At 36.9% G+C, this 26,513-nt stretch overlaps 4 protein-coding genes across 5 annotated transcripts in view; 3 read left to right on the top strand and 1 right to left on the bottom strand.

Moving 5' to 3' along the window:
• The first annotated feature begins 1,777 nt into the window (after window positions 1-1,777).
• On the top strand, window positions 1,778-10,059 carry LOC144629326 (carboxyl-terminal PDZ ligand of neuronal nitric oxide synthase protein-like). Of its 2 annotated transcripts, none has more exons than XM_078487573.1 (9): window positions 1,778-2,037; window positions 2,309-2,380; window positions 3,430-3,543; window positions 4,326-4,375; window positions 5,065-5,167; window positions 5,771-5,885; window positions 6,704-6,768; window positions 7,174-7,383; window positions 7,489-10,059. In XM_078487573.1, exons 1-9 carry the CDS (start codon window positions 1,924-1,926, stop codon window positions 8,134-8,136), a joined length of 1,491 nt encoding a protein of 496 aa, XP_078343699.1. In that variant the 5' UTR covers window positions 1,778-1,923; the 3' UTR covers window positions 8,137-10,059. The 2 variants fall into 2 exon arrangements, with proteins under 2 accessions (XP_078343699.1, XP_078343694.1); XM_078487568.1 differs by having other exon boundaries at window positions 1,779-2,037; window positions 6,701-6,768.
• A 2,387-nt stretch (window positions 10,060-12,446) lies between these two features.
• Window positions 12,447-18,767, bottom strand: LOC144629311 (negative elongation factor B-like). The gene is made up of 6 exons (XM_078487543.1): window positions 17,739-18,767; window positions 17,128-17,230; window positions 16,455-16,550; window positions 15,556-15,776; window positions 14,708-14,987; window positions 12,447-13,991 (listed from the first exon to the last, which is right to left on the bottom strand). Exons 1-6 carry the CDS (start codon window positions 18,611-18,613, stop codon window positions 13,830-13,832), a joined length of 1,737 nt encoding a protein of 578 aa, XP_078343669.1. The 5' UTR covers window positions 18,614-18,767; the 3' UTR covers window positions 12,447-13,829.
• A 69-nt stretch (window positions 18,768-18,836) lies between these two features.
• On the top strand, window positions 18,837-19,710 carry LOC144629319 (protein UXT homolog). The gene has a single exon (XM_078487557.1). It carries the CDS (start codon window positions 18,843-18,845, stop codon window positions 19,308-19,310), a length of 468 nt encoding a protein of 155 aa, XP_078343683.1. The 5' UTR covers window positions 18,837-18,842; the 3' UTR covers window positions 19,311-19,710.
• Window positions 19,711-20,800: 1,090 nt separating this feature from the next.
• LOC144629518 (uncharacterized) overlaps window positions 20,801-26,513 on the top strand; it is an 11,600-nt gene continuing 5,887 nt past the window's right edge. Inside the window, exons 1-6 of the mRNA XM_078487751.1 lie at window positions 20,801-21,380; window positions 23,165-23,381; window positions 24,033-24,145; window positions 25,510-25,543; window positions 26,310-26,396; window positions 26,509-26,513. The exon at window positions 26,509-26,513 is cut by the window's right edge and continues 75 nt beyond it. Of these exons, the coding sequence (XP_078343877.1) occupies window positions 21,187-21,380; window positions 23,165-23,381; window positions 24,033-24,145; window positions 25,510-25,543; window positions 26,310-26,396; window positions 26,509-26,513 (650 nt within the window). The 5' untranslated portion in view covers window positions 20,801-21,186. The remainder of the gene's footprint in view (window positions 21,381-23,164; window positions 23,382-24,032; window positions 24,146-25,509; window positions 25,544-26,309; window positions 26,397-26,508) is intronic.

Below are 26,513 nucleotides of genomic sequence, written 5' to 3'. Positions count from 1 at the left end.
AACAAAAAAAGCGAGGGTGCAATAAGACAAAAACAACAAATGCCAATGTCAATGTCATCTTTCACACTGTGCTTTCTGGTAGAAATAATAAAATACTATATCACCAGCAGTACATCATTTCATATTCAATTTTCAACTTCTACTTCCTTCTTCTACGAAAAATTCTGCACGGGAAATCAAATGCTTTGAAAATTTGAAAAAGGAAAGGTCGGAAATTGTGGAGTCAGTTATGGAGTACTTCCATGGGTACTCGTCTTTTCCCACTTGAGTAAAGCTCTGCAAGGGGTACAAAAAATAGTTAGCATGTGATCCTAGCAGTGTGCATAACGCGTGCACATATGAAGCTAGTTAATGAACTAGTTCGTCACGAGTCTCCCTGTAGTTCAGTCACCCAGTGGTTAGAGCATACTCTCTTCGACTGGTGTGCGGAAGGTCATGGGTTCGACTCCCTTCGCGGATGACTCAGATTGTTTTTCTTTGCCCCATGTTCGCGACAGCAGATTGTATATCTTTCTAATGTCAGTTAGCAGAGTTGTCTAGCTGAGTAAGATGTGTTGGCGCTTTGCACTCCTGTATCACTGAATATCAGTGTTCGCTATAATGGTCAGTCAGTTTCGTCGTAAGACCTCGTAGTAGTAGTAGTAGTAGTAGTAGTAGTAGTAGTAGTAGTAGTTTATTTTTCAGATATCGCAGCTGCATGATTTCCTCAAAGCAAGCATGGTAAGAAGGAAAGCCGGTACCCTTGGAATCTAAGTACACCATAGAAAACGAATAATAATAATAATAATAATAATAATAATAATAATAATAATAATAAAAAAAATAATAATAATAATAATAATAATAATAATAATAATAATACAATAATAATAATAGTGCTATATTCTCCAAATATACGCTAATTTTTCCTTTGAAGGTAAGATTTCTAAGCATTTTCACGCAATTTAACTGCAACAGTATTATCTAAATAACATTTTAAGGCCAAAATTTGTTGAATTACAAGGATTTCTTTCACTAAGAACAATCGTGAGGATACCGATGACGTCATATTTGATGCACGGAAATGTTCGTATGGCCTTCGTATGGCACTCGGTAACCTTCGCAAATCTTCGGTCAAGAAATTGCAAAAAGTTGCTCGAAAGATGAAAAGTTGTCCAAAAGTTGCTGAGCATCTTTGGGCCCCAGTCCCTAGAACGGGCGAGACGAGAACGGGCCTGCATAGTAAGTTCTCTAGTGGATAGATTAAGAATAAACGGCAGATCAAACAAGTAGGGACTATCACGTACCGGACTATCAGCCTATCACGTACCCGTTTTTCATCTTAGTTAATTTAAATTTTGTTACCGTTTGTTTCCATACTCACTTGGGCCAAAATAAATTTATAACATCAGTCCCTAGCTGTTTGATCAGCCCTGCATTTAAAGTTTGTTTATTACTTCTACTGCTGATCCTGATCTACACCAAGATCCGGCTACAATTTGCTCCTGTTTGTCAGAGTGGTCCTTGTATAGTTACGGAAATCACTCAGATTAAGAATAGAATACATTAAAAAACGGAGAGGAAAAGTACGCATAGTCATCGTGCAGACGTCTCGTATTTCTTAATAGGAAATAAAAAATATTTCAAGTACTAGGGAATAGAAAATGTATAAAACATGATAAAAAACACTCAGTGACGCAGAGAATTTCCGCAATCTCCCGCCGTTTTCGAAGTCGGATTTTCCGTACCCAGTCGTGATATTTTCGTAAGGCCGAAGCCTCGTACCGAAGAGCCGACGATCTCCGAAGAATCACTTGATGCATGCAAAAACCACAATGTTATCGTTGTGTTTATGCTTTTCAGTGGTGCCAGTGCTGTATTATACGGTTTGCGGCACCTCATGAATAGAAACACGAATGATCCCTGAAGCAGTTTTAACTTAAAATGCCGGGAAAACTACGAAGGAATGAGTACGACCTGGTTGAAGAAGCGTACGATAGCAAATCTCCCGTGCACAACGAAGATGCCTTCGAACATGGAATCGCCTTCAAAGTTAAGGTACCATGCGTGAAATCAGCTTTTGCCTTTTGCCTTCTATCCAGATATATAGCTAATTAAGAATGTGTTGTTTAAGATAATCGGCTGAGAGTATGTTTTGTGCTGCGGACTTTACTGAATTACTTTCCGTTAGTTTTTGAGTGGTACGTTGTGATTAGTTTTAATTGTGTTTTATTATAAAGGAGGTTCGTGATGAGCAGATGTTTATGTTGTAAAGCTGCGAGGAAGGTGTGAATAATACATATTTGTCTTCTTTTATCCTCTCTAACAGTATATCGGAACGAAGGAAATCCACAAACCGAGCAGCAGAGCAGAAATTGTCACATCTATGCGGCGAATTCGGGTACGGTGAGAAAAATTTTCTTGACTCAATACTGTACCGTCATTCTAGAACTTGTTAAATTCTTTGCTAATATATTCCTAATATATTGTATTCATTTAGCTTTAGCTTATGTTGTTATTTCAAGGCAGCCAACGTTATAAATACAAAATAGAGCAACTTCTTGTTATTTTGAATTAAACTGAATTAAATAAACAGTACAAGTTATGTAAGAGCTATTTTAGATCAAAGGCGGAACGAAGCCCTTGAGTTTTGACATCTACTCTCAGAATGTTCATCAAGTAATCACTATAGCGATGGAAAAGTTCGCGCAAATATGCACTTAGTTATGAAATTCCATTTCTATTTCTAAAAGTAATTTGTCAAATAGTCATGCCGAAATTATTATTGATTACAATAAATTATTTTGATTGGCTGAATAAAACTACAGTAGTTATTGAAGTATTTTAATTAAAAATGTTGACAATTTCTATTACAAACAAAATTATATGCCTGCAATAACCTCAGGTCACTTCTAGCTGTAGGGGGCTGTAGGCCAAATTATATCGCACTTTAGTCTTAACATACAATATATTGTCACGTGCACATTATGGTCAAAATAGATGTGAAAAAACTTTCAGAAATTTAAATCCAGTGCAGTTGTGATTCTTTGTTTCTAATTTCAATTGTTCTTGATAAAATGTTATAATCATTGAGCCAAAACTCCAGCTGGATCTAACGAATCCACTTCAAGTAATGTATGCTGCTGTGTGTACATGTACGTGTATGTTTGAATTCGCAGTTAGCAATAGGGTAGGCAAATGATCCTTCAAAAAGTATGCATCTCGCAGATTTTTAGTACAATTTCATGGGTCTCAACATCTTAATTTTTTGTGATGCCTTCTCGGACTGTTGAAGTACATGTGTGCAGTATTGTTTTCCATTTTCTGTATATTTATCAAGTTTTTTCATTTTAACTAGTTAATAGTACAGGCAATTACCTCCATACCTAAGCACATGTAAACAGATTATTTTACACTCATTTTATTTTTCATTGATTTATTACATTGCAGTATGAACACAAAGTATATGGAACCAAGAAAGCACGGACAGAATTATCCATAGCTGTGACTGGAATAAAAGTTGTTCGCAAGGAAGATGTCAAACGCAGTTGGATCACACACCATGTACTATATCAATAATTTATCATTTATTGTGTGATGTGTAGCAATTGTGTGGATTGAATGGTTTGCATGATAAGCTACCGGTAGTTTATGTGGTTTGCTTATCGCAAACCTTACAACAGGTTGCAAAGAAGTGCATGTCTGGCAGCCAGGGGCTACTGGATTTTGCAGCTGGGCTAGTGGGTTTTATCATTTACTTGCCCAACCGTCAAGTGAAAGTTTTTGAGGAAACTTTTTGAGGAAGTTAATCACACTTACAAGGATTTTGGGCAGTTAAAATAACTTTTAAGCTACTACATCCTGGCTAAAGCTTGCCTGAAGGGCAAGCTGGAAAATTGAATTTCTGTGCACTCTGTTGTAAACATGTACTACAGTAGATGCCACATCTGCTCTTACACATATACGAATGCATATGCTAAGAAATAAATAATTTTGAAGCATTAATGCTACTGAGAATTCAGGACATGAGAATTTCAGGATCTTTAAAACACTCATATTTTCAACAGCTTTGGACCAACTGTTTCTGAAGATTGTTTGAACTTAGGTGATTCAAGCATTAGGGGGGATTTTCTTAACTTTTTCAAGTTACGATTTCCAAGGAAGACCCCAAGATGTTTTGTTTTATTTAGTAACTGTTACATTTCAGCCTTAAATAGACCAGTTGTAACAGTGATATAATTATGCAATCAGGAAAATGCAAAGCCGTGATTGATGGTGATATATTTTATTTATGCAGCAATACCACAGTCAAAAAATAGTTTCTTCATTTTATGGCTTTGTTTTAGAAAAAGAAAGACGTTGTGGAAACAGAAGTTATGCATTATCCTATTAACAGGTGACTTATAATCTCATTTTAAAATGCTTTATCACTATTCCTTTTAATCTGTGGAAATAAAAACTGGCAGTGCTTAATCCTTTTTCTAATGTTCTAATGTTGCTGTATGTTCATCTAGAAGCTTCCTAAACCCAGGGCAAACAAACACAACAAACAAAAGTTTATTTGAACTGTAAAATTACAAAAAGAAATGTTTAAACAATAAATAAATTAAAAATACATACAGTTGCTGGTCACCCAAAATAACTAACGGTAGCCAACAAGCCAAAGGCTACTAAAATTTAGGTTTTGGCTACCAGGTTTAGCATTCCTACTAGCCATTTGGCTAGTGAAAAACTCGGAAAAGTCAACTGTTCTTGATAGAAATCATTATACCCGACTAGTGAAAAATTACTTTTGGGTAGTAAAATCTGACATGTCACTAGCCAGTAAACCAGTGAGTTAAAAAGTTAGTCTCAAGTCCTGTAAACCTCTCTACATATTAGAGATTTATGTGTTGAGCTATAAATTAATAGTCAATATAATTTGTTATTTTCTTTTATTTAAACATGCTGATATTATCAAAAATTGATAATACAGAGTTTAGTGATTACATATACCGTATTAATAATAATAATAATAATTTTTTTTAAAATTATAATGATGATAATTTTATTATTAAATTTTGATTTTATTTTGTTGCATTCTAGAATCTTCTATGTATCACACGACTCCCAGGATTTACAGATCTTTAGTTTTATTTCCAAAGATGATGACATTTTTAAATGCAGTGTATTTAAAGCAAGTAATAAGGTACGGTTAATATGACTGTGCAATAACTTTTTACTAACTAAAGCATGGTTTTTGGAAATTTTCCTTGAAGTTGTAAAATTAGTTTCCAAGCTAAGAGTGAGTTAAAGAAAGGCAACTACAATTTTTAACTTGTTAAACTTGTTTCAGCTCACATCATCATCAATTTTTAACAACCCTAAGAAGTATGTATAATTAACTACCGTAATTAATTAATTTCCCAAGGGTGCTTGTGGGGTACATGGTGGTCTATAATGGTTAGTGTGCTGTACTCCAGATCAAGTGGTCTGGGTCCGAGCCCTGCTGGGTCATTGTGTTGTGTTCTTGGTCAAGACTCTTGCAGTGTCTCTCCCCACCCAGGCATATAAATGGAAACTAGTAAATTGTTTTTAATCTGTAAAACACACTTCAACTTCAAAGCATTCAACATTAGCTGCATTTGTAAGAAAGCTACATGAAGGAGTTTTTTTTCTGCTTGTGAGGTTATTACTAACAGTAACTTGATTTAATCTTGTGGCTTCACTGGCCGCAATATGTTTCTTACAAATCCTAATGGATTAGTTTAAATTTGATCTACAATTTAATGCAATTTGGCTTCATTATTAGGCAGATGCTATTCATATCGTAAGGACAGTGGGTCAAGCTTTTGAGGTGTGTCATAAGAGAACTTTAAGTCAAACAGCTCAAGACAATAACATTAAGACTGAACAAAACACTCAAGGTATGTAACAAACAAAATTTCATGTTTTATTTATGTGTCAAGGTAATGGGGTGGGAATTAAATACATTGCACTCTAATTTCTAGTCACATGAAATTTTTTATTATTGGACAAGCAAAAGACAAGACAAGGAGCATCCTACATCTTGGATAATAAGAAACGATTAAAAATAAGAAATTGACTTAAATGTAGTCACTGTGGAGAAATTACTACCATTTTCGAGCGACCGTGAAAGGCAAACTTTTTTCCGCGTTTTTTCAAGGGTAAAACATTCAAGTTTGACTAGACAAACCGTCGCGTTTTTCAACTGAATAAATTCACGTTTGTGGCGTCAACATGTCAAGTTTGACAGCTCCGCCGGTGTGTTTCTGCACATGAAACAATGGTTTTGAAAACTTTTGCGTCGACTTTTTATATTTCTTCAATGAATGTCGACAGAAAAGGGCGGCTTTACATTTCTGGCAATTGTTGTGACAGCGATCAGCGATTGTTTATTTATTTATTTTTATTTTGAGAGTATTTTTTACGTTAATCAACGTTAAATGGTTTACTTGTAAAACGCGACAGTTTGTCTAGACAAACTTGAATGTTTTACACGTGAGAAAACGCAGAAAAAAGTTTGCCTTTCACGGTCGCTCGAAAATGGTAGTAAGTGGTGTGAAATATTTCCCTGTCCAAATCATCAATTGAAATTAAGTTGAGATTAGACATTTTCTTGACAACGTGTTTACAATCAGGTATATTTTGATATTGAACATTTTGTGCAAAGTACATATTAAATACAAACAATGTTGTATTGTTGTTTTATAACATCTAGAAGGTGATGGACCAGCAACTGATGCAGCACTCATGGAGACAGAAGGGACAAATTCTGCTGGTGGGCAGGTAGGGCTTTTTTAGAAAAGAAACCAAAACTTGATGTACTAAGAAATCAAACAGCGTTTTAGCTTGATAGCTAAAGTGGATCTCAAACCTGCAAAAAGTAATGATCATATTGCAATAAAATTGTCACTTTTTATCAAAATTGTTTTAATTGTTGTTGGTTAATTTTCTGTAAGTTGTAAATAGTCAAGGAAGTCTTGAAAAAATTAAATGAACATTGTTTTTTTGGATCAATTTAGGTTTCGAAACTGCTCACCTACCCCTCCCCAAACCTAACATTAACCCTTACTTATCGCTTTGGGCAAAATGTTAGGTTTAGGGAGGGGTAGGTGAGCAGTTTCCCAGAAACCTAAATTGATCCGTTTTTTTTGTCATAATGTTTGTTCACATGGTTTGATTTGCTTCCAGATGGACTTGTCATCAGATGCTATGTGGACCAGCAAGGATGGCCAGGCTGATGCTGATCCCGGCATTGCACCTTTAACAATTCAACAGTTACGTCAGATTTATCAACAACAGCTTGACCATCAAAGGCAAGAGACACAGGCAGTCCAGGCACAGATGAAGCTTCTGACACAACAGCTTGATAACGAGGCTGCGGCAAGACAGCTTCTTCAGGTGTGGTAGCATGCCTTTTTTTGTGCGTTGTACAATGATTTTGCTGGATGAATTGCACTGTTGTGTTCTATTATGGTATTAACTAGCAATTCTATTTTCTTTCAGAACCAATTAGATCAAGTTCTGAAGCAAAATAAAGACTTGATCACAACAATAACGCAATTAGTTGACCAAGTTCAGACCTTACAGAACCAAATGCGTGGCCGTGGTGATTCAGGTGTCAGCCTTAGTCTTGACATGGATGGAAGGATGAACTCTCAAGCACCGTCATCTGTGGGATCTTCTCCATGCAAGGATGGGGTAACATCAGCAGCAGCTTCCGCAAAACGTCGGCATCTTGGTGAACCAGTGTTTCCAACCATTCCGCCCCCAGCTGTTACTCCAAGCCCGGTGATGTCACATCGAAGTGACATGGACCCTCTAGATGGCAGCATTTCTTCTTTGCAGTCAAGCAGTAAAGTTGCAAGTGCAGAATCTTTTCTTCGCAATGGTGCTGTCCCTGAAAGTAGCACGCTTCCTACTCTTGTGGACTTAAGCTCCTCTGATCTTGAAATGATTGAACCAAGACATGAACCATTCCCTCAGCAGTTTCTTCAGTTTGTATTTGACAATTCGTCCAATTCTGATCCTGGAAAAGGCAATTCAGCTAGCAATGGTAGTTTAACACAGTTCAGTGGGGTTGGTAATAGAGCTAATACATCTTTGCCTCAAAACAGCAGTGGGAAATCTCCTGTTGTAAATGGCAACTTTTAACAAACATGTACTCATAGTCTCTTAGAGTAAGTAGAGATAAACTTTTTACATTTGAATTTCATTAGTTAAGAGTGATTATCTTAATATCAAACAGTGATCTCTTCTCTGTCCAAGGTTCACTAATGATTTTAAAGGGGTGCTGTCATGATTTAAAGAAGCTTGTCAACAGAGATGTCGGCTAGTTTACAGGAAATTGAACAATAATTGTTTGATTTTCTGGAAAAAATTAGAAAGTGATGGGAACCCATAGCCACTGCAAGTCAATGTCAGAGGAATAAGTTATTGAAATGAAATATTCCCAAAATAGTAGTGATCCTGTGAAGTTCAAAAGCATCTCGCAGGAAAACAACTAAATGGCAAGTTTAAAATAATTATTAATGAATGAGACAAAGTTGTTTCTGTGCTTTTGACTTTGCTTGGATTCCAGACTGTGCAAATTATTAAAAAAAAGAATTCTTGATGGAAGATGAAATTCCTTTAGAAAGTGGTTTCTTTCATTAAATTAGTTTTAGAGTTTTCATTCCACAAAGTAAAAGTAAGAATGCTCCCTTCAGTTTTGTGCAAATACATAAAGTTTTGCACAAATGAATGTTGACAGTGCTCCTTTAACTCCGGCTTAGCTTTGCTTAGCCTTTGAAAAAAGAGATTTTCTTTGACATTCTCAGAGAAGACTACACAGCAGTTATTTGAATGAATGGTCATGCAACATGGCCATGGAACATTCACTTTCTCTACATTCAATTCACTTATGGGAGTTAGCTCTCAAGAGAGAAGGCTAGAAAACCTTGTATGGCAGCATCAAAAATATTTAGGTAAGCTTTATATAAGTGCTTAGTAGTAGTTCAATTTTTATGCACAAATTTTGTACTAATATTTTTCAATTTGATTGTACATAGCACATGCAGAATCACTGCAGTGTACAGAATATTAATTCAAAATTTTTTGCTACTATATCCATTTTATTTTTAAGGTTTTGAATAAGTTCTATTTGTACAGCTTAAAAATGATGCAATCCAGTTTTCATCAATTTTTTTACTTCTTAAAGAATGCTTTATCCTACAGTCACTGGATCAATATGAGTTGAAGATATGTATTGTATAGGTAGACACTATTTTTCTGAAAAATTGCAAGTTGAACATATCCCCAAGAAAACTAATCAGTGATACATTTTGGCAGGTAATTTATTGATGCATTTGAAACCTTTCATTTAGTCATTTAATGTACATGGTTTTCTAAAGTTTAAACCAATGAAATCCTAGTATGTGATCTTTCAGTGATTACCTCATCCTGTTAGTTTTAGTCATTTAAATTTAATGTAGCCTGCTTTAAAGTGGTCGTTACCTTTCTGAGAATGCCAGAGGTGCGTGAAAGCTTTGGGTGTGGGACAGAGCAACAGTGAAAAAGGCGGAGAAGCTGGAAAGGATGCACCGGGATGCACCCAGGGATTTTTTGTGCCTTTTAGCTCTCAGAAAGGGAAAGACTGAAATACAGTCAACTGACTACTGGTACAATTTGACAGTGATGACTCCAAAAGTAATTCAATTTTTTATGTACTTTATAGATATATTGTAACAAGAATCTCATTTTTTAATATCACGATTTCTTATAAGTAACTGGTATAAATGTATAATGCAGTCCATATTAATTTTTTGGCTTGCAACTATATTTTTCTTTGAAAATATTTCTGCTACAAAGAAAAAAACATTGCATGTAATCAGGCGAGAAATAGTGAGCTTGTTATTTAAAATTGGGTCATCTGCATGCACTTGATCACTCAATTAATATATTATAGATTTTTAACACAAATTCAGAGCGAGGGAGGGTACACGTCTTGATGATAGGTTAGTCAATCATAATAATTATATTAGTCAAGAACTGAGTAAGATAAAGAAAATAAAAAACACCACCAATGATATTGAAAAATGTTGTGTTGAGTTTATTTTTTATTATAGCTAGCTTAGTGGAAGGGGGGAGGTACAGAATAGGGAGGAGGGAGAAATGGCCAAAAAAAATTAGGGGGGAAGAAAATTTGGCTAAAAAAATAGGGAGGAGGGAGAAATTTTAGCTCAAAAAGTAGGGAGGAGGGAGAAATTGGTGCAAAAAGTAGGCAGGAGGGAGATTTACCCTCCTGTTCCTCCCCCCTCTTAGTGATAACTACTAGCTAAGTAACCCAAAATCATGTTTTATATAAAAAAGAAACATTTCTTTGCCTGAAACCCAATTGCCTGTGCTCATGACTTAGGCTCAATTTCCATCCATTCAAGCCTTAGCCCTTTGTCAGAGCAAACTTTGCTTCAATAAAATGCTTACTTTGAGATGTCAGCTTTTCCAAATTTTCTAATGGTGGTTAAATTATCTTTATTAATTTCCAGTTGATAATCAGATTAAGTTCCTCTTTTGCCAGCCAATGCAGCACAAGTTTCTTTAAATTTGTGGTCAATAACATACCTGACTGGAGACGTCTAGAAATCTTTGCATTGTAAGGATATCATTTAAGACAAATTATGTATGAGAGACTCTGAGGAAAACCTGGAGAGTTGGCAGGTATGCAATAAAATAAAAAGGTAGGGTCGAGTCAATGGTATCTGTTTTCTAGAATAAGCAGTCTCTCTTCCTGGGGATAAGTTTTGTTTTTCCCTTATCTGGCGGTGGTTGATCTCTTTTGTGTTGAGTGCCCGGGGGGGGGGGGGGGGGAGTTTCTTCCTATAATGGCCTATACGGGGAGGCTCGGCCCGAAAGGGGCACCTTTTTCAGGCTTTAGGTATATAAAAGGGTAGGGATTTCACAAGTTTAGGTATATAAAAGGGTATGGAAATCTGTCATTAAGGTATTTAAAAGGGCCTTTAATTAAAATACAGTGGAACCCCGCTTTACGGACACCCGCTTAATACGGACACCCCGGTATTACGGACAGTTTCGTTGGTCCCGATGAAAACCTCATACATTTTCTCTTAAATTAACCCGCTTAATACGGACACCCGTTAATACGGACAACGAACACTTTTCCGTGTTCCGAGTGACAAACTGTCATACATTGTCAACCCCGCTTTACGGACACTGTTTATATAAGCACTGTCAATTTCCATTGTCGCGACGTTCGATTGCTGTTGAAATACGTTTTATTTCTCGTATATAGTTAGGTTGCGACATTTTCAAATAATTCCACTGTTTATTTTATTAAAGTTTAGTTCGGTGTCTGACTAGATCGTGCAAAAACTTAATTTTAGTCAGAGAGTTCACAGTTTGCATTTGTTACAGAAACAGTACAATTCAAAACGTTTTGTTGCCGCGAAAACGTTTGCCTTCGTCTTTGTCGATAAAACATTCCGTGACTTTTTTCTGGACCCCACTTAATATGGACACCCCGCTAATACGGAGGTTCCACTGTACTTTGAAAATACTGTATTATTTTAATTTTATTATTAAGCGCTTCGTGAAAATGACAGAAGACGTCCTGTTCTAAGTCTATGCCATGCCTTTGGGGTATATAAGAGAGGTACCTTTTTCAGTAAAAGGTATATGAAAAGGGTACAATTTCTGTCAAAAATGGTATATAAAAGGGTAAGGGGTAAGAGCTCTGGGCGGAGCCTCCCCGTCTAAAACTTTTTTGAGTATCCCCCCCCCCCCCCCGGGTTGAGTGCAATCCTTTGTCAGTCCCAAAACCAATGTACATGTACCAATTCTCCCAACCTCATCTCCAGTGCCTGCACGTTTTCTGTCATCAGCTACCGAATGGCTGACACTCTGAACGAAATAAAAAACAAGTACCAGAAAATCAAGGTTCAAGTTTGATTGTTCATTGTATTTTCAGAACAATTATACCCAGCAACACCCTGCAAGCAGAGCCTCATTTATCTTCCCTGCAGTTGAGATTTGGGAAATGAAAGGGCTCTGCTCACAGGGTGACCCAGCAAGAGGTTTTGATAATTTCTTGGTGTGGACCAAAAAGAACCAAGATTGCATTGATTCTCCTTACTAATTCCAATACATTTCTTTTAAATGTTAGTACTGATAAGCTGATAGCTTGGGTCCTCATGTTGATTCTCTTTTACATAAGGAGAAAGTAAATAGTTCAGAAATTGAAGCGTGTCAAAGCAGTGATCAATCTTTCCTGACTGAAGTTGGGGTGCCCAAACTACATGTTCATAGAACACAACAGGTCATAAGACTGACGATGAAAGTGGCAAACAAGCTTCCATGAGTTGTAAGCAATGTGTTAGCTAGCAATTCCTTTTTATTTGCATGGAACTTTGCTCAATATCTCTGTGATGCCTGTCAATAAAACTTGGACTATGTTTACAACATCTGACAACAGCAAATGTAAAATCTTTATTTGAACCAGTATTAATACCAATGCATTACATACATCAGTGATTACACAACAGTGATAGATAAAATTTATTTCTGTTTTAATGCTAAATTTAGCAAGTTCCTGAATGTACAAAATAAATACATGTACCTGCATTTAGCAAATAATATAAACCTGAAGGCAGTCTCTCTTCTTTATTTTACTACCAGCTAACAAATATTCAAAGGCAGTTTTGGGATCAAAGTTTACAAAGGTCTTCTCTTTTTATTGGATTAATTCTTTCAAGTCAAGACTTCTTGAAATGGTTGCTAACATATTGCACATGTGACACACATATTTTTTAAAAATCGACTTTTCAAACACCAACACTAACAAAGAAAGCAAACAAGGAGATCAAAGGAGTGTGATTATTCAGCTGAACTGCAAAGTTTTTCTGCACAGTATATTTAATACTGAGAAAGGATGTGGCCATTTTATTCTTCTCTAAGGCAAATAATAATATTGAAATATCAACTCTTCTTCTTTTCCAAAATGTTAAATATTATTATAATATTTTAACCCTGTAAGTGGAAGTTTTGAGTTTGATTTAAAACCAGCTCTTCCTATTACTTCTTTTTTGAAGTTAATTTCTGGCTGGTTATAAGTACAGCAGTACTTGGTCAGTTATTTTCCCTCAAAGCAATTTTCTCTGCTTCTCTTGCATTCCTAGATAAAAGCTTTGTAATCTATAGAGGTTGACAGCTCCGGAAACACTCCCAGGACCGAAAGAATGCATGAAAAGGCTTGTAAGGCTATGAGATGTTTCTACCGCCTATAATGGATTACCAAAAACATAAACTTTTACTGCATAATTAATATACATGTATGTTTGTACATGTGTATGCCTACAGTAATATTCAGACATAACTATCTCCTAGCACCAAGACAAACAAGCATGACTTTTAATGCACAATATGACCCTGAAAGTCAGTAACTTGACATAAGGACGACAAAGTATGTGCAAAATACATGGCATGATAGTTTTCTAGAAATAATATAATTGCTAAAGGAGAATTTGGATTTCTCTAATATCTTATTTGCCCTGATATAGCACAGTAATGCAGTATACTTTTTTCAGTTATTTCCTATTCTAGTCATTTTTTATTTAAAAAAATATATAAAAACCTGACTATTGTAAACTAACTTAGTATGTAGATTTTGTTACTTGTAGACTTTGAACATTTGCAGGAAAAACTAATCGTATTTTTGAACATGTGATCATGCTTTTGGCCAAAACTTTGTCTTGTAGTCTGGAACCGTTTTGAGAGTTTGTTAAGAAGACTCAAGAGTAATAAAATGTACATTCTTTTAATCTAATTGACAAGCTGTTACATGTGGAAAGAGGCTATGTACTGGCAGGTTGAATGTACTCCAGTGGACTGTGTGATGATGAAAGGGATGACGCTGAAGATGGCTGCTCCACTGATGACGAGCCAGGAGTCAGAGCACTGGAGGTTGCAACACGTTCAACTAACATGGCATGGAGATCATGGATGGCTTCATTGTGCTACAATTAAAATGACAAATACAATTCATTTACGGGTAATTATTGGCATTTAATTTTAGCAGCTGTCTCATCCCCAAGAACCATTAGCGCTAAGTAAATAATCATTCATTTAACTGTTTCTTTTTGTTCACTTTTATTCATCCCTTCATTGGTTTCAAAGTCACCGTATCGTCTCTTATAACGATATAGTTATTATCATTAGGTATAGCACTAGGAACATTAAACAATTAAATGTATCAGGATGTACTATTATTCACCCCATGTTTCATAACTCCTGAATATAAATTATCAGGTTCACTACAGCTACTTGCTTAGAAGGGTACAGTCAGCTTAGCAACACACTGTGTATGTACACTGTACAATTTCTTCAACTGACTTTGTAACCTTCAACAATGTTTCTGAGCCAGATTACTGTAGTAAAACATTATTACATAGTGCCGATGGCTGGAAAGTAAAGGCTGAATAAATTTTCTTAAACTAGCTAGATGCACTAATCAGGGATTTCAAAATGTTTTGAAGTAGGCATCAGCAACTGGAAGAGTTGGTGGCTGTGACAAGCTGAGCCTGTTTCTCACAAGCTAATCGCTATGGTCTAAGTAACTGGTGACATGGAAATCAAGTAGCCGGTGGAACTCCGGCGGGTGCCGGCTTGTTTTGAAAACCGCTGATCCTAATACTAAGTATCTTGTTGTTCTGTTATAATGTTTAACACATACCTCACTTGTTGGCTGTGCTATAGTCAATACATGCACCACTTTCTGAGGATCCACTTTGGGAAGGACGTACCATAAGAGACGGAGGGTATGACGTAGCACACTCGTGTGTGACACCAGGGGAAGAAGAAATTGATCAAACACCAAATCGCAAAAGTCAAGATGAGAAAACTCATCTTGCCAAGCAGCCAGTGAGCTCATCAGAGTGTGAAGGGAGACCTCATCTAATGCTCGCTCTTGACATGTGTTGACAAACCAAGGCAAGATGGCAACAAGAGTTTGTCTGTGTTAACAAAAATGTAACAAAATGTTACTTATCACACTCTTCACATTTTTATACGATTTAACAAATGGCCACAAATTGAAGCAATGAATATATCGCCACAATCCCTTTCTTCTCTATAAGAACATTTCAAATTCATTGCAACATCAAAATTAGATGTCAGAAAATTTCTTAAATACCAGTGTGATTGTTTTCAGACTGTTCTGCTCCCAAGAGCAGAATGCTTGTAAGCCAGAATCTAGCCTGCAGGCAAACTCTCTTAGGAATGGAGAGCTTGCTCATAGGCTAGGTGGAATCGGAATAGCAACTCAATCAAATGGATATTTGGGGGTAATCTATATATGCATTCATTCTTTTTCTGGAATTAGGTCAATCAAATGCACCCTTAATTTGTAGATAAGAGAATACAATTTTTAGTAGACTAGACCATGATAACTTCTATTTTACTGCCAAAAATTGATCTGATACTTCATTTTTCAATCCGACGACAGAACAGAATCTCTTATGAGAGATTTATGAAATTCAAACTCTTTCATAAGAGTACCTTTGACTAATATTTTTTTATTACCTGTCTTTTTGCTTGATAACATGAAGAAGATAGCACCATGAAAGAGTGAACGCTACTGAGTTTGATGAGGTTATTTCTACAAAGTAATCGATGAACTGTAGAGCGCCCTCAACATCACCATTATCGCCATTGTCAGAAAGTTTATTGCCCAGAGATTGGAGACTACTGTCCACCATCAGAGACATAAGTAATGGAAGAAACTTGTGGATCAGCTCACCACCCTGAAATACATCGCAAAACAAAATTACAGTCCGACCTCTATTGGGCCCCTATTGCGGCCACCTTCCTTAGTGGCCACTTTCCGTCCCGTCCTCTTCTGTATTTGATCCTCTCGGCCACCTCTATTGGCGCCGCGGCCACCTTTGCTGTTGCAGTGTTTTTTTTGGTTTTTACCTCCATCGGCCGCATCTTTCCCGTAGGTCTTCGGCTTTTGATTTTTTTTTCACTCTCTGGTGCGACTGCTGATGTTATTTTCTTTTCCCTGGTGCTGTCATTTCACTTGTGCCCTCTATGTTGAGCTGAGCTATGCATGGGCTGGAATGCACTGATGTTTTGCTACAATGATTTTGGATTTAACTTCATATTGTTCACTTGTAAGCATTTTGCTATAAAGAGTCAATAAATCATGTTCTGCCATCTTCTTGCGGCCATTTTTCAAGTCCCGAGGGTGGCCGCTAATAGAGGTAGACTCTATAAGTAGCAAAGTAAAGTCTATGCCAGCAGCACTTCATTCAAGATGAATAACAATCTGCTAAAAATACAATATGACAGCATTCATGAACAGCATACCAAGGAGGGAAGGGGGGGGGTTGTTTTATATTTGGAAGCCACTTCAAGTGATTTTGCCAAATCCCCCCCCCCCCCCCCTCCCATGCACTAATAAATGGAAGCCCCCTTACCAATGCCACTTCAGTGAAATGCTGATTACTGATCATCTCCCAAGCACTGACTCCAAGGTTTAACACTCGCAGAAGAAAACTTACGTCTGGACAGGACTGAAATGCATATTTCAAATCATTGTTAGCGTGAATATAAATGTACTGACATCATTGTCGGGCTAAGCGTTTATATGATGTATTGCAAGTTCTATCCATAACTATTGCTACCACCTACATATGGTTGTATTCTTCATATTTTAAAAGTTGATTAAATGAATCTTAGTTCATTTGAGTATTTTGTTTACATGATATTACAGTCTACATGTAATAAATATATTTTTGTCTCAGAGCACCACTGAGTGGATGGAACATATGTAAAATAAAACTGTAGAAAGCAAAATATTTATAATGAGAGATTCAGAAACTGTATCCTCACCCAGACAATCACACTATACAGACTACCAAAACTCCTGGGCTCAAACCACTTACCAAGAAATTCTACCGGTAATTCATCAAAATTCACTAAACAGCCTTGGAATTAATATTTTAATAATAGCTAGGTTGTACAATGTTTTCAATAAGTAATCAAAACAGTTCTCAGCCTTTTGGAATCAAAGGGGTTGAATATATGTACAGAATGTATTCTATCTAATAAAACAAACAATATGAAATCATACAATGTAAGTAAACCCACCCTTGGTAATGACTCAGTGTTAACAAGTCTTTGTAGGAGTTTGATTACACTTTTGGAGACAGTGTTGATGGCGAATGGGTCACACAAAATCATGGCAATATCTCTGCAAACACAACAAAGCCATTAGTTCCCTTAAAATAATAATGAGCTGTTATTGACACTTACACTGTACATGTGTATTATTTGAATTTTCGTTTATTCCTCTTTTTACTTAGACCAACAGAATTATTTTAACACAATTTTATGCCATCAGATAGACCTTTTTAATAACTTTTCAACTCCCTATGGTACATGTAGAAGCAAGTCAATTCACATACACTGGTTCATCTGCGATACTTTGAATTACTGTTCTACACGTTAAATGTTACAGTTTTAATTTGTCTTTTAGTTAGAAATTTTATTTCAGTTTGATCTTTATTTCCCTTTATTTTATATGTATTGATTTTATACATATAACACAAGACAAGGTCAATAAAAAATCACACTGGTAAGGTTTGAAAAATAATAATAAAAAAATAAACCACAACATATACCTTTCTACTATGGTAGCAGGAATGTACAAGCTTCTATAGATAGCCATGATAATCTACTTTTCATTTAAAGTTCCTTACCCAAGAACCTGTTCCTCACTATGTTTGGCAGAATCCAAAAATCCTTGCAACTCTTTTGTCCTTTTTCCTTCAATCACTTTTTCTCGTATGCAAGCATCAAGACACCAGGTAAATTTATGGCACGGATCAACGTCCTTGATGTCTTTAATTTCAAGATCATGTACTGCCATTAGTAGTTCTGACCTAAGAGTGCAGTAATGGACTTCTTTAGTTCTTAGAAACAGTGTTCTGAGGAACTGTAACACAAGATTGTACAGCTCCAGAGACTTTCCAATCATCTTGGCTAAACTTTGAACAACCGCATTCTGTCTCCTTGTTTTGGATGGTGCTGAAAAGAATGTGTGTGAATTTAAAGGCTCTGTGGAGAAAAGAACATTGTACTTTGCTTCTACATATTGGTTTAAAAGTGGGCCAACGGCATCCCCAAACAGAGCATGATGCTTGACCCAAATCTGTCTTTTAACTTCAATTGAACAACCTTCATACAATGTAGGGTCGTTTGCAAGTTGTTCAAGGCATTCCTCGGGAACTTTTGGAAGGTATTTCATGACTTCCATGACAACAGGCCTAAGATGAGCCACGTGGATAAATGGAAAGCACTGGTCAAGTAAACTCTGAAGTTTTTCCACTTCCAAGTGTTTCACTTGTTCCAACAATTTTTCTCGCATGTTTTCCATGACATAACTGTTGAATTGTAATCTGTGAACGTCGTGAAGGTCTAGGAAGGGTAGGGCAGGTTGCAGAGAAGGCAACATTATACTATTTTCGTGCTGGAAATTCTCAATGAAGTTGACAACTTCGAAGTCTTGAGCAGCGCTAAGTCCGCGAATAATAAACTCCGTTCCGGGAAGTCCCGCCTGGTCAAAACCAGCCATTATGATCAGTAGCGTGTTATCTTCAAGATTTGATGCTAAAATAATGATCTCCGGCTAAATTACCTTCGTAAATTAAGTATTTTTTGGGAACAATCTTTTCGCCATTTTGGCGGACATCGGCCGAAGCCGAATGCGCATGATCATTGTGCTTACCGCAAGGAATGCAGGGACTTTTATAGCAGCCATCTTTGGTTCTTCCCATAATTCCCTGCAACATAACCGAAGCAAAATGGCGGATGGAACAAGCTTAGAAGAGAAAGTCAAGAAATACGAAGAATTTGTAAACGACAAATTAAGAAAAGATCTAGAAACTATACTGAAAACACAAGAAGAAGTGGACTCCAAAATTGCTGAATATTTGCAGTTAAAAAGCGTCATAGAGAACATTAAAAACTTCGGAGCCGCTGGAAAAGGACTGAAGACGCAAGTTGATCTTGGATGTAACTTTTATTGCCAGGCGCAGATAACAGATCCGTCGAAAATATTAGTTTCGGTAGGTTACGGGTTCTTTGTTGAGTTCACCTTAGATGAAGCCCTCAGATTCATTGAGAAAAAGTGCAATCAATTGACCACTTACAGTTCAAAGCTGGGGAATGACTCTGCTAAGATCAAAGCACATATCAAACTTGTACTGGAAGGACTAAGAGAGTTGCAAGGCATTGGTGCACAAAAAGAAGAACCAAGACCTATCTGGTGATGTAAAATCGACGTTTTAAGCATGCTCCAAAAATAAATTTTGGAGTTGTTGTCCAGACACTACGTGCTTTGACAGATTGTGCAGGACCAGGCGAATTTGTACATGGAATGTGTGACCTCCTATTGCAATATGCTCCAGTGTCAGCAGTTGCTTATTGTTGCAGATTAACCAGTGGCAGTCAATAACCAGATTAACATTTTTTGTTTTTCATTGCAAGATAACTATAACAAGAACACCGAATAATTAATATGACTGCTATGCACATTTTGGGTCACAATAGCATCACATGTGGTAGGGAGGTAAATTATCTAGCCACTGGAAAACAGGCTTGGGAAAATGTAACATGCTACCAAGAGTGGCACAGAGAACAGCTTTAAAATAAAAATATAGTTTAAGTCAATGTGCTTGCATGTCTTGTTATTTTTCTTTCTAACGAGATGCAAGTGGCAAAAAGATGTTTGCATTTGCAGGCTGCTTCCCTTAGAAGCAGTACTTGTAATTCATTAGTAATCTGGTTGTATTTGGTGATTACCAACATAAATTAAACATCTGGTATTTTGCAAACTACTGTAAGAATAGAGTGTGTTCATGGTGGCCATATTGGAGGAGTGAAACAATAACATGATTTTCCTTTGGGAAAAAAATCATTTTTATGCAAATATATTTTATTGTTTGACTTCTCCAACATGGCTGCCATGAAAACAATCTATATTGACTCCTGGCTTTGTTAGATATAATAAAAATGCCACCCCCAACCTCACCCTCCCCCCAACCCCTACCTTGTAGAAAAAGGTTGCTCAGCTTTTTAAACCTCAGGACACAGCTCATCCCATCTCAGAGACCCAGGGACAGTTACTGAGGGCAAGGGGAAGTTGAAAAGGCATTAAAAAAGTCGACCACAAAAAAGTCTTCTTTGCCATTTTTTTTACTACTTTTCTTCTCCCTCACCAGCTGCTTCTAGGTTCATCTGAAAAATATACCGAAGAAAAATATATTATAACTTCAAAACGCAAAAATTTGCCAAAATATCGACTTGGTACCCCAGGACCAGTGAGTTTTAGTTCCATTGCTTGTAAGTTTTCTCTCTCTACAGATCTCCACAGAGAGGGAAAAGCAATGGAACTAAAACACACTGGAAAAAAATCGCCCCAAAAACAACAAAGAGAGAGAGACAAGTCAATAGGCAGAGGGGTTCGGATAAGAATTTTTTTTATTGAAAGCTCCTTCGCATTAATAAATTGAAGAAGAAATCTTTTTTCCCTATACAAAACGCTCAAACTTAATTTATGCAACACTCACACAACGCTATAAAACAAAGGTCACACAGTCTAGTCTGTATCTCCAATAGAGCTTGGGTTCCCTGTGGGCTACTCGCAGAGTCAACCGCTGACACCAGAGCATAACATATTGCTGTGTGAGGTCACAAAGTTCATCCATTCTTTCCGGCGTGCTTCCGAATTTCAGCTCGTTTCGTTCTCTCACGGCACAAAAAACCAACCATTTTGGTTTTTAGTAGTGCAGAACAGATTCTATTTAGAACTGCAGGCACTTGTGTTTTGGATAGTGTTTTTCGCATGTCTTCGGCGCTGTTGGAACTCTGGACTTTACGCGATGGCGCACGTGTTCATCACGTACTCGCATTATTTACCCGTGATATAAATAAACAAAGCCAGATGAAAATCGATCGGAAGTTCACGTCTTGGCTGATGGAAAATGCTTTATCATCGTGGGTCGCGTGATCATGATTCAGGAGGAATGAAGTGTTGCCACAAAAACTGTTTTTAAACATGCCCAGTGTTGCTATTCGTGATGTCGACAGCCCTGGCGAAGAGAAATTTGGAGTATAAAATCGATCACCAAGTCTGCACAAATTAACATGATTCGAAAAGGTTATTGTTTGTTGTCCCGGAGCTTTTCCAAAGCCAATCTTCGAAGAGCGACGATTTTCGGCACATCTTTGCAACAACATCGACATGCTCACGAAGAAACCAGGGTGAAAATCCCGGATTTTTCGCAGGAATTCAAGGGACATGATAACTCGTTCCCTTGCCTGACCGAGCAAGCTCCTCGGTGAGTTTGAAATGTTTTTTTTTTCTTTTCAGTTAGTCAGTTCAATCGATGTTAACATTGATTTGGGTTCATTCTTACCAAGAAGATGAGTGTTCAAATTAGAACCTACAAGCTTATTTAAAATTTGTAAACAGCCCATTTAATTTTTTTTTGCGTGATTTTAGCACAAGGTCCTTAAATTGTAAAGTGTTTTGGCATGGCTTGAGCTCACGTTTCACGCTGTTTTGTATTTTTGTATTGTTTTGGAGAATAAAAGCAAGGAGAGAAGGTTTTGCAGTCCGTAAAGATAACAAATCGAACTGAAATCTTGTTTGGGTCTTGGATTTGAAGAATAACATTTGTAAATTAAATTTTAGTTTAAAATCATTTAATTTCCCTTGGGTGCAGAATCGAATTACAAGTACTTAAGGGTGCGTTTCTTTGGGAAAATCCAAAATTGGATCATTGATCTCAGATCACACGGATACTTTGCTCCCAAAGAAACGAAGAATCAGAAAACGGATTTTTTATCATGACAACCCCGTAAACACATTTCGCACAGAACATAAAATATCAGCACAAATTTATTTTTCGTCGAATGTATCCTAGCTAAAATAATTTAAGCATACAAAATCTTTTACAAAAACCACACGTCGAAGTAGATCTTCTTTAGCGTTAAGCACAATGTGGCGAGAAAGCATCTGAGCGCGAAGAATGATTGCGAAATGATCAGTGCAAATTTCACTTGTCACAATTTGAAAAGGATACAACTTCCGTAGGCACACAGTGGCTGTTCTAGAAAACCTGTATCCCGTTTAAAATGATACTACATACCTATCTGAAGCTACCGTTTCCTTTTATCGTGAAATATTTTTGTATTTCGATCGAAATAACCGCCTAAAACTTTTTGTATGGCAGTGTTTACAAAGAGCGAACGTGTATGTATGTATTTTCACAGCAAAGACCGCTGGGCCAAGGTATTTTTTTCGAATCCTTTCCCAAAGAAACACACGGATCATAAATCCTAAAAATCCGGATTCAGATATGATCTGATGTATCCACTCGAAGTATGGATTCTTCAGATCATTGATCCAAGATTAATCCATTTTCGGATATAGATAAAGAAACGCAAAATCTGTTTTTGGATCAAGAATCCCGATTTGGATTTTTCCCAAAGAAACGCACCCTAAGATTACTTAAGCTTACTTTAATTACATTAATCAATATTTTGAACAACTTGCTGATCTTTCACCTTCTTACCTTGTAAAAGATATCATCCTTGTTTTATACAAGGTCAGTATTTGTCAGGTTTACCTAATCTTTAATATCAATGTTTTTTCTAGCCTAGGGGCTATGGTCAATATTGTATAATATTTTGTTGTTGAGAATCTCCCCTAAAAGGTGATTATTACCATTCATATTTTTTTAAAACTATCCCGACCCTCTCCTGTTTCATGAGGGGGTATAAAGGGGGTATGATAAACGTAAAACAAAAAGCACAATACACAATACTCATGCATCAAAATAAACCAAAAATTTCCAAACCGCTTAGTATCAAGAACCGTACTAGCCTGAATTTCAGACATCCCTCAGCACAGAGGGATGTCTCAGTCTGAAATTCAGGCTAGAACGGTACTAACCCATCTTAAAATAGAAAATTGTGACCCCAACCATTTAGTTTCACTGGATCAATAATCGACAGGCTTGAGTCATATACACTGTAAGTGGAATTGGAAAATCTGCTTTTGACTGCATCAGTTTGATTTTCACTAAATATTTGTAATGCTCTGTATTGCTTCTCATAGATCCAGTGCTTTTGGCCTGGAGCCAATGTATTCCAAAGTAAACTCAGGCTACAAGACATTTTTGTATGATCAACCGTTTCACTTTAAATATAATGATGGTGTCATACCACAGTTGGAGGTGGCATATGAGACCTGGGGAGAGTTGAATGAGGCAAAAGATAATGTTGTTCTCTTGTGCACTGGGCTGTCGGCCTCTTCACATGCTAAGAGTCATGTGGTAAGCTTAAAACATGTTACTATGGAATCCGTTTGCTAAGAATTGAGCTATTTCCAATACAAATATAACAGTGGTTTTATTAACCCAAGCTATCATATATTATGTTAGTGGTAGATCCATAGTCCAACTTGTAAACTTGTACATGATTGTATCAGGTCAATTTTGCATCAGCTGGGTATGAGCTCATTATCATTTTACCAGACATGTTCTTTTCTAGTACTGTTTGAAATACAAGCAAATTTGAGATGGTGGCCAAAAAGGCTGGCTAAGTGTTTATAACATAATTTTATTGTATACTCTGGGTGGTGGTGTTTGTTCTTTTCTAAATTCTGAGTTGCCGACCATTTTCACTGCCGTTGGTCATAATTTGTTCAGTCCCACCCATGAAGTTTTGTTTGGTTTAAACACTCAAACCCCGCCAGAAATTCTAGTTAATAATTTCCTTTAAAAATGTTTGCTTTTGAGACCCCCACCCTCAAAATTTCCAAGGGGTTTCCTTGGGATGGGTATGGATATTTTCTGGAATGGTTTATGGACATGCAATAACCAGTTGCTCTGAGGTTACTTGTGAAATGATCTAGACAACAGATTTCTTTCCGATGCAGAAAGCTTATATATAAATATGCTAAAATTCACCTTTTTTAAAAATAGGAGAACCCAACACCTGGTTGGTGGGAAAGCTTTGTGGGTCCTGGCTGTGCTTTGGACACTGATAAGTTCTTCATCATTTGCTGCAACAACTTGGGAGGATGTTATGGTTCAAGGTTTGTATCAACTGTTCCAGTAATTTAGTACTAGTACAGTCAGAAGATGTGACATCCACTCCTTTGAATTCCCACTGAGGGTATAATTTATTTTGTTGACAGCTTGGCTTAGGTCTGCAATGTGTGCAGAGTGTTATCTACAGCTGTATCCTCTGCATGTATTGCAGGCCTATGTTATCAAGGAATATAAGCATCACTTAGTTTGGTGAGACCATGGATCTGACCATGAAAGAACAGCCGTAACAATTTTAAATTTTATGTCAGCAGAGTTAATGGTAGCCTGAATTTCAGACATCCCTCTGTGCTCGCCTGCTTGCCAGAAGGAACGTCTGAACACATTTGAGCCTAATGCCGTCCGGTGACGTCACTACACTTTGGTTGTAATTCATGCGGAAAAGTTTCTGTCGAGGCCATGAAATTGTGAAAGAAAAATCGCTTCAATAAAGGATTACAGGGTATAAAATTGTTTTAATAGTAGACTATTGAAAACTTGAGACAAATGAATAAGATTTTAATCGCATGCAGGCTATATTCTTTTACGGAACCGATTTAATCTGAACTGAAGCTTATCTAGCAATCAAAATATAATATGTTACGCAGCGAGCAAATACAACACACTCGTGAGTACTTAAATGAATGAGAATCAATTTAGACGGTTACTGAGGCATCAAAAAACGGAATTCAATACAAAAATATCCTACTTGACTATGGGCACTGAGTTCAGAAATCACTGGCTCATCGAGGCTGCAGGACATAAGCGTCGAGCGGCTTTGTTGACAAAACAAGAATACATCTATAAATTTGGCAAAACACTGCTTGTCGAAGCGACGAATGCCGCCAACTTAAAACCTACCGATTTCCATTACTATTCTTCATCCGTAGGTAAACTAATAAAGTAATAAACTCAAGGTAAATGACTAATAAATTCATTTCTGGGAAGGTAACTCCTAACGTTTTCAAATTACAATCCTCGCGCGGTAAAATTCAGTCATAATTTCACATAATTATGTAAATAATTTTAAAATCAACCAATCAAAATCACTACCCGGTTTTCGGGTAGTGACGTCACCGGACGGCATTAGGCTCAAATGTGTTCAGACATTCCTTCTGGCAAGCAGGCGAGCACAGAGGGATGTCTGAAATTCAGGCTAAGTTAATGGTGGTATATGACAGTTTCTGTGGCATATTGCAACACATGTGACCAGGACAAAAATTTGGCTAGGCTTTAAAAATAAGTTTGGGTTGTTCAATTGTGGCTAAATGTAATATAGGCAAAGATAACCTTGAAACAATGCTGCCAGCAGTCTTCCCACCTCATGAATTTTTATGTAACAATTAAGTCCATTTTATTTTTTATATTGCAGTGGGCCTTCCTCAATCAATCCACTGACAAATAAGGTAAAACGAATTATATTAAAATAAACCCTAGATAATGGCAACCCTCCAAGTTTATTTTTTTTCTTAGTGGCCCACCAACTGCTCAAGTTTGGTTGCCTGTGAAAAATTTGAGTTACTAAATTACCGTATTTATTCGATTAAGCGCCCAACCTCGAATAAGCGCCCACCTCAAATAAGCGCCCACCCTATAGGTAGGAAAAGTTAATAAGCGCCCAGCCTCGAATAAGCGCCTACCCCGCCGAACTCCTCCAAAAAATCTGAAGTGCACAAGAAGAGTATTGACCTTAGTGACAATTGGGTTGAATGTTGTTGACTAAGTACTTACAGTACTAAAAGACTTTTCTAAGACCAAGTTTTCTTGGTATTTTACAGAAACTTCCAATGATCAGTATAAATTCTACTTTAGTACATCTTCCAAATAAACTTACTATTTGCTAAAATGGTGACAATTTATAAGCGCCCAGCCTCGAATAAGCGCCCACCTCGAATAAGCGCCCACTCTCAAGGTCCAAAAATTTAATAAGTGCCCAGGGCGCTTAATCGAATAAATATGGTAAGCTCACCCTTTCAATCTTTCTTCTCAGTTTTAGTCGTGAGGCTAGCGACCAAAGTTTTAGTTGCCATGTCGACAAAAATGGTCTTAGCTTGGAGGGTTGAATGGGTTGTTAGATCTTTTTTGTTGTTGTTGTAATCTGTATCTTACAAATATAATAAACGTAAACTTGTATTGTGAACATTGGTGTTTTTATCTTTTGTAATATTCTAGCCTTATGCTACAACCTTCCCAATTGTCAGTGTTGATGATATGGTGCATTCATTCTTCCTTACGTTGGATTCACTGGGTATTGAAAAGGTTTGAGAACAGTTCTGTGGTAAATTTGAAAAGCTTGTTATTGAATCAAGTTTTATAATCACTTGTCAAACTTGTATCATGTAATATGTGCCCTATTTTTGGTGTACTCCAGGTTCA

This window comes from Oculina patagonica, chromosome 1, assembly GCF_052425735.1.
Source record: "Oculina patagonica isolate OP01 chromosome 1, crgOcupat, whole genome shotgun sequence".
Lineage (NCBI taxonomy): Eukaryota > Metazoa > Cnidaria > Anthozoa > Scleractinia > Oculinidae > Oculina > Oculina patagonica.
The sequence above is the reverse complement of the archived record's forward strand: the minus strand, read 5'-3'. Positions and strand labels throughout refer to the sequence as shown.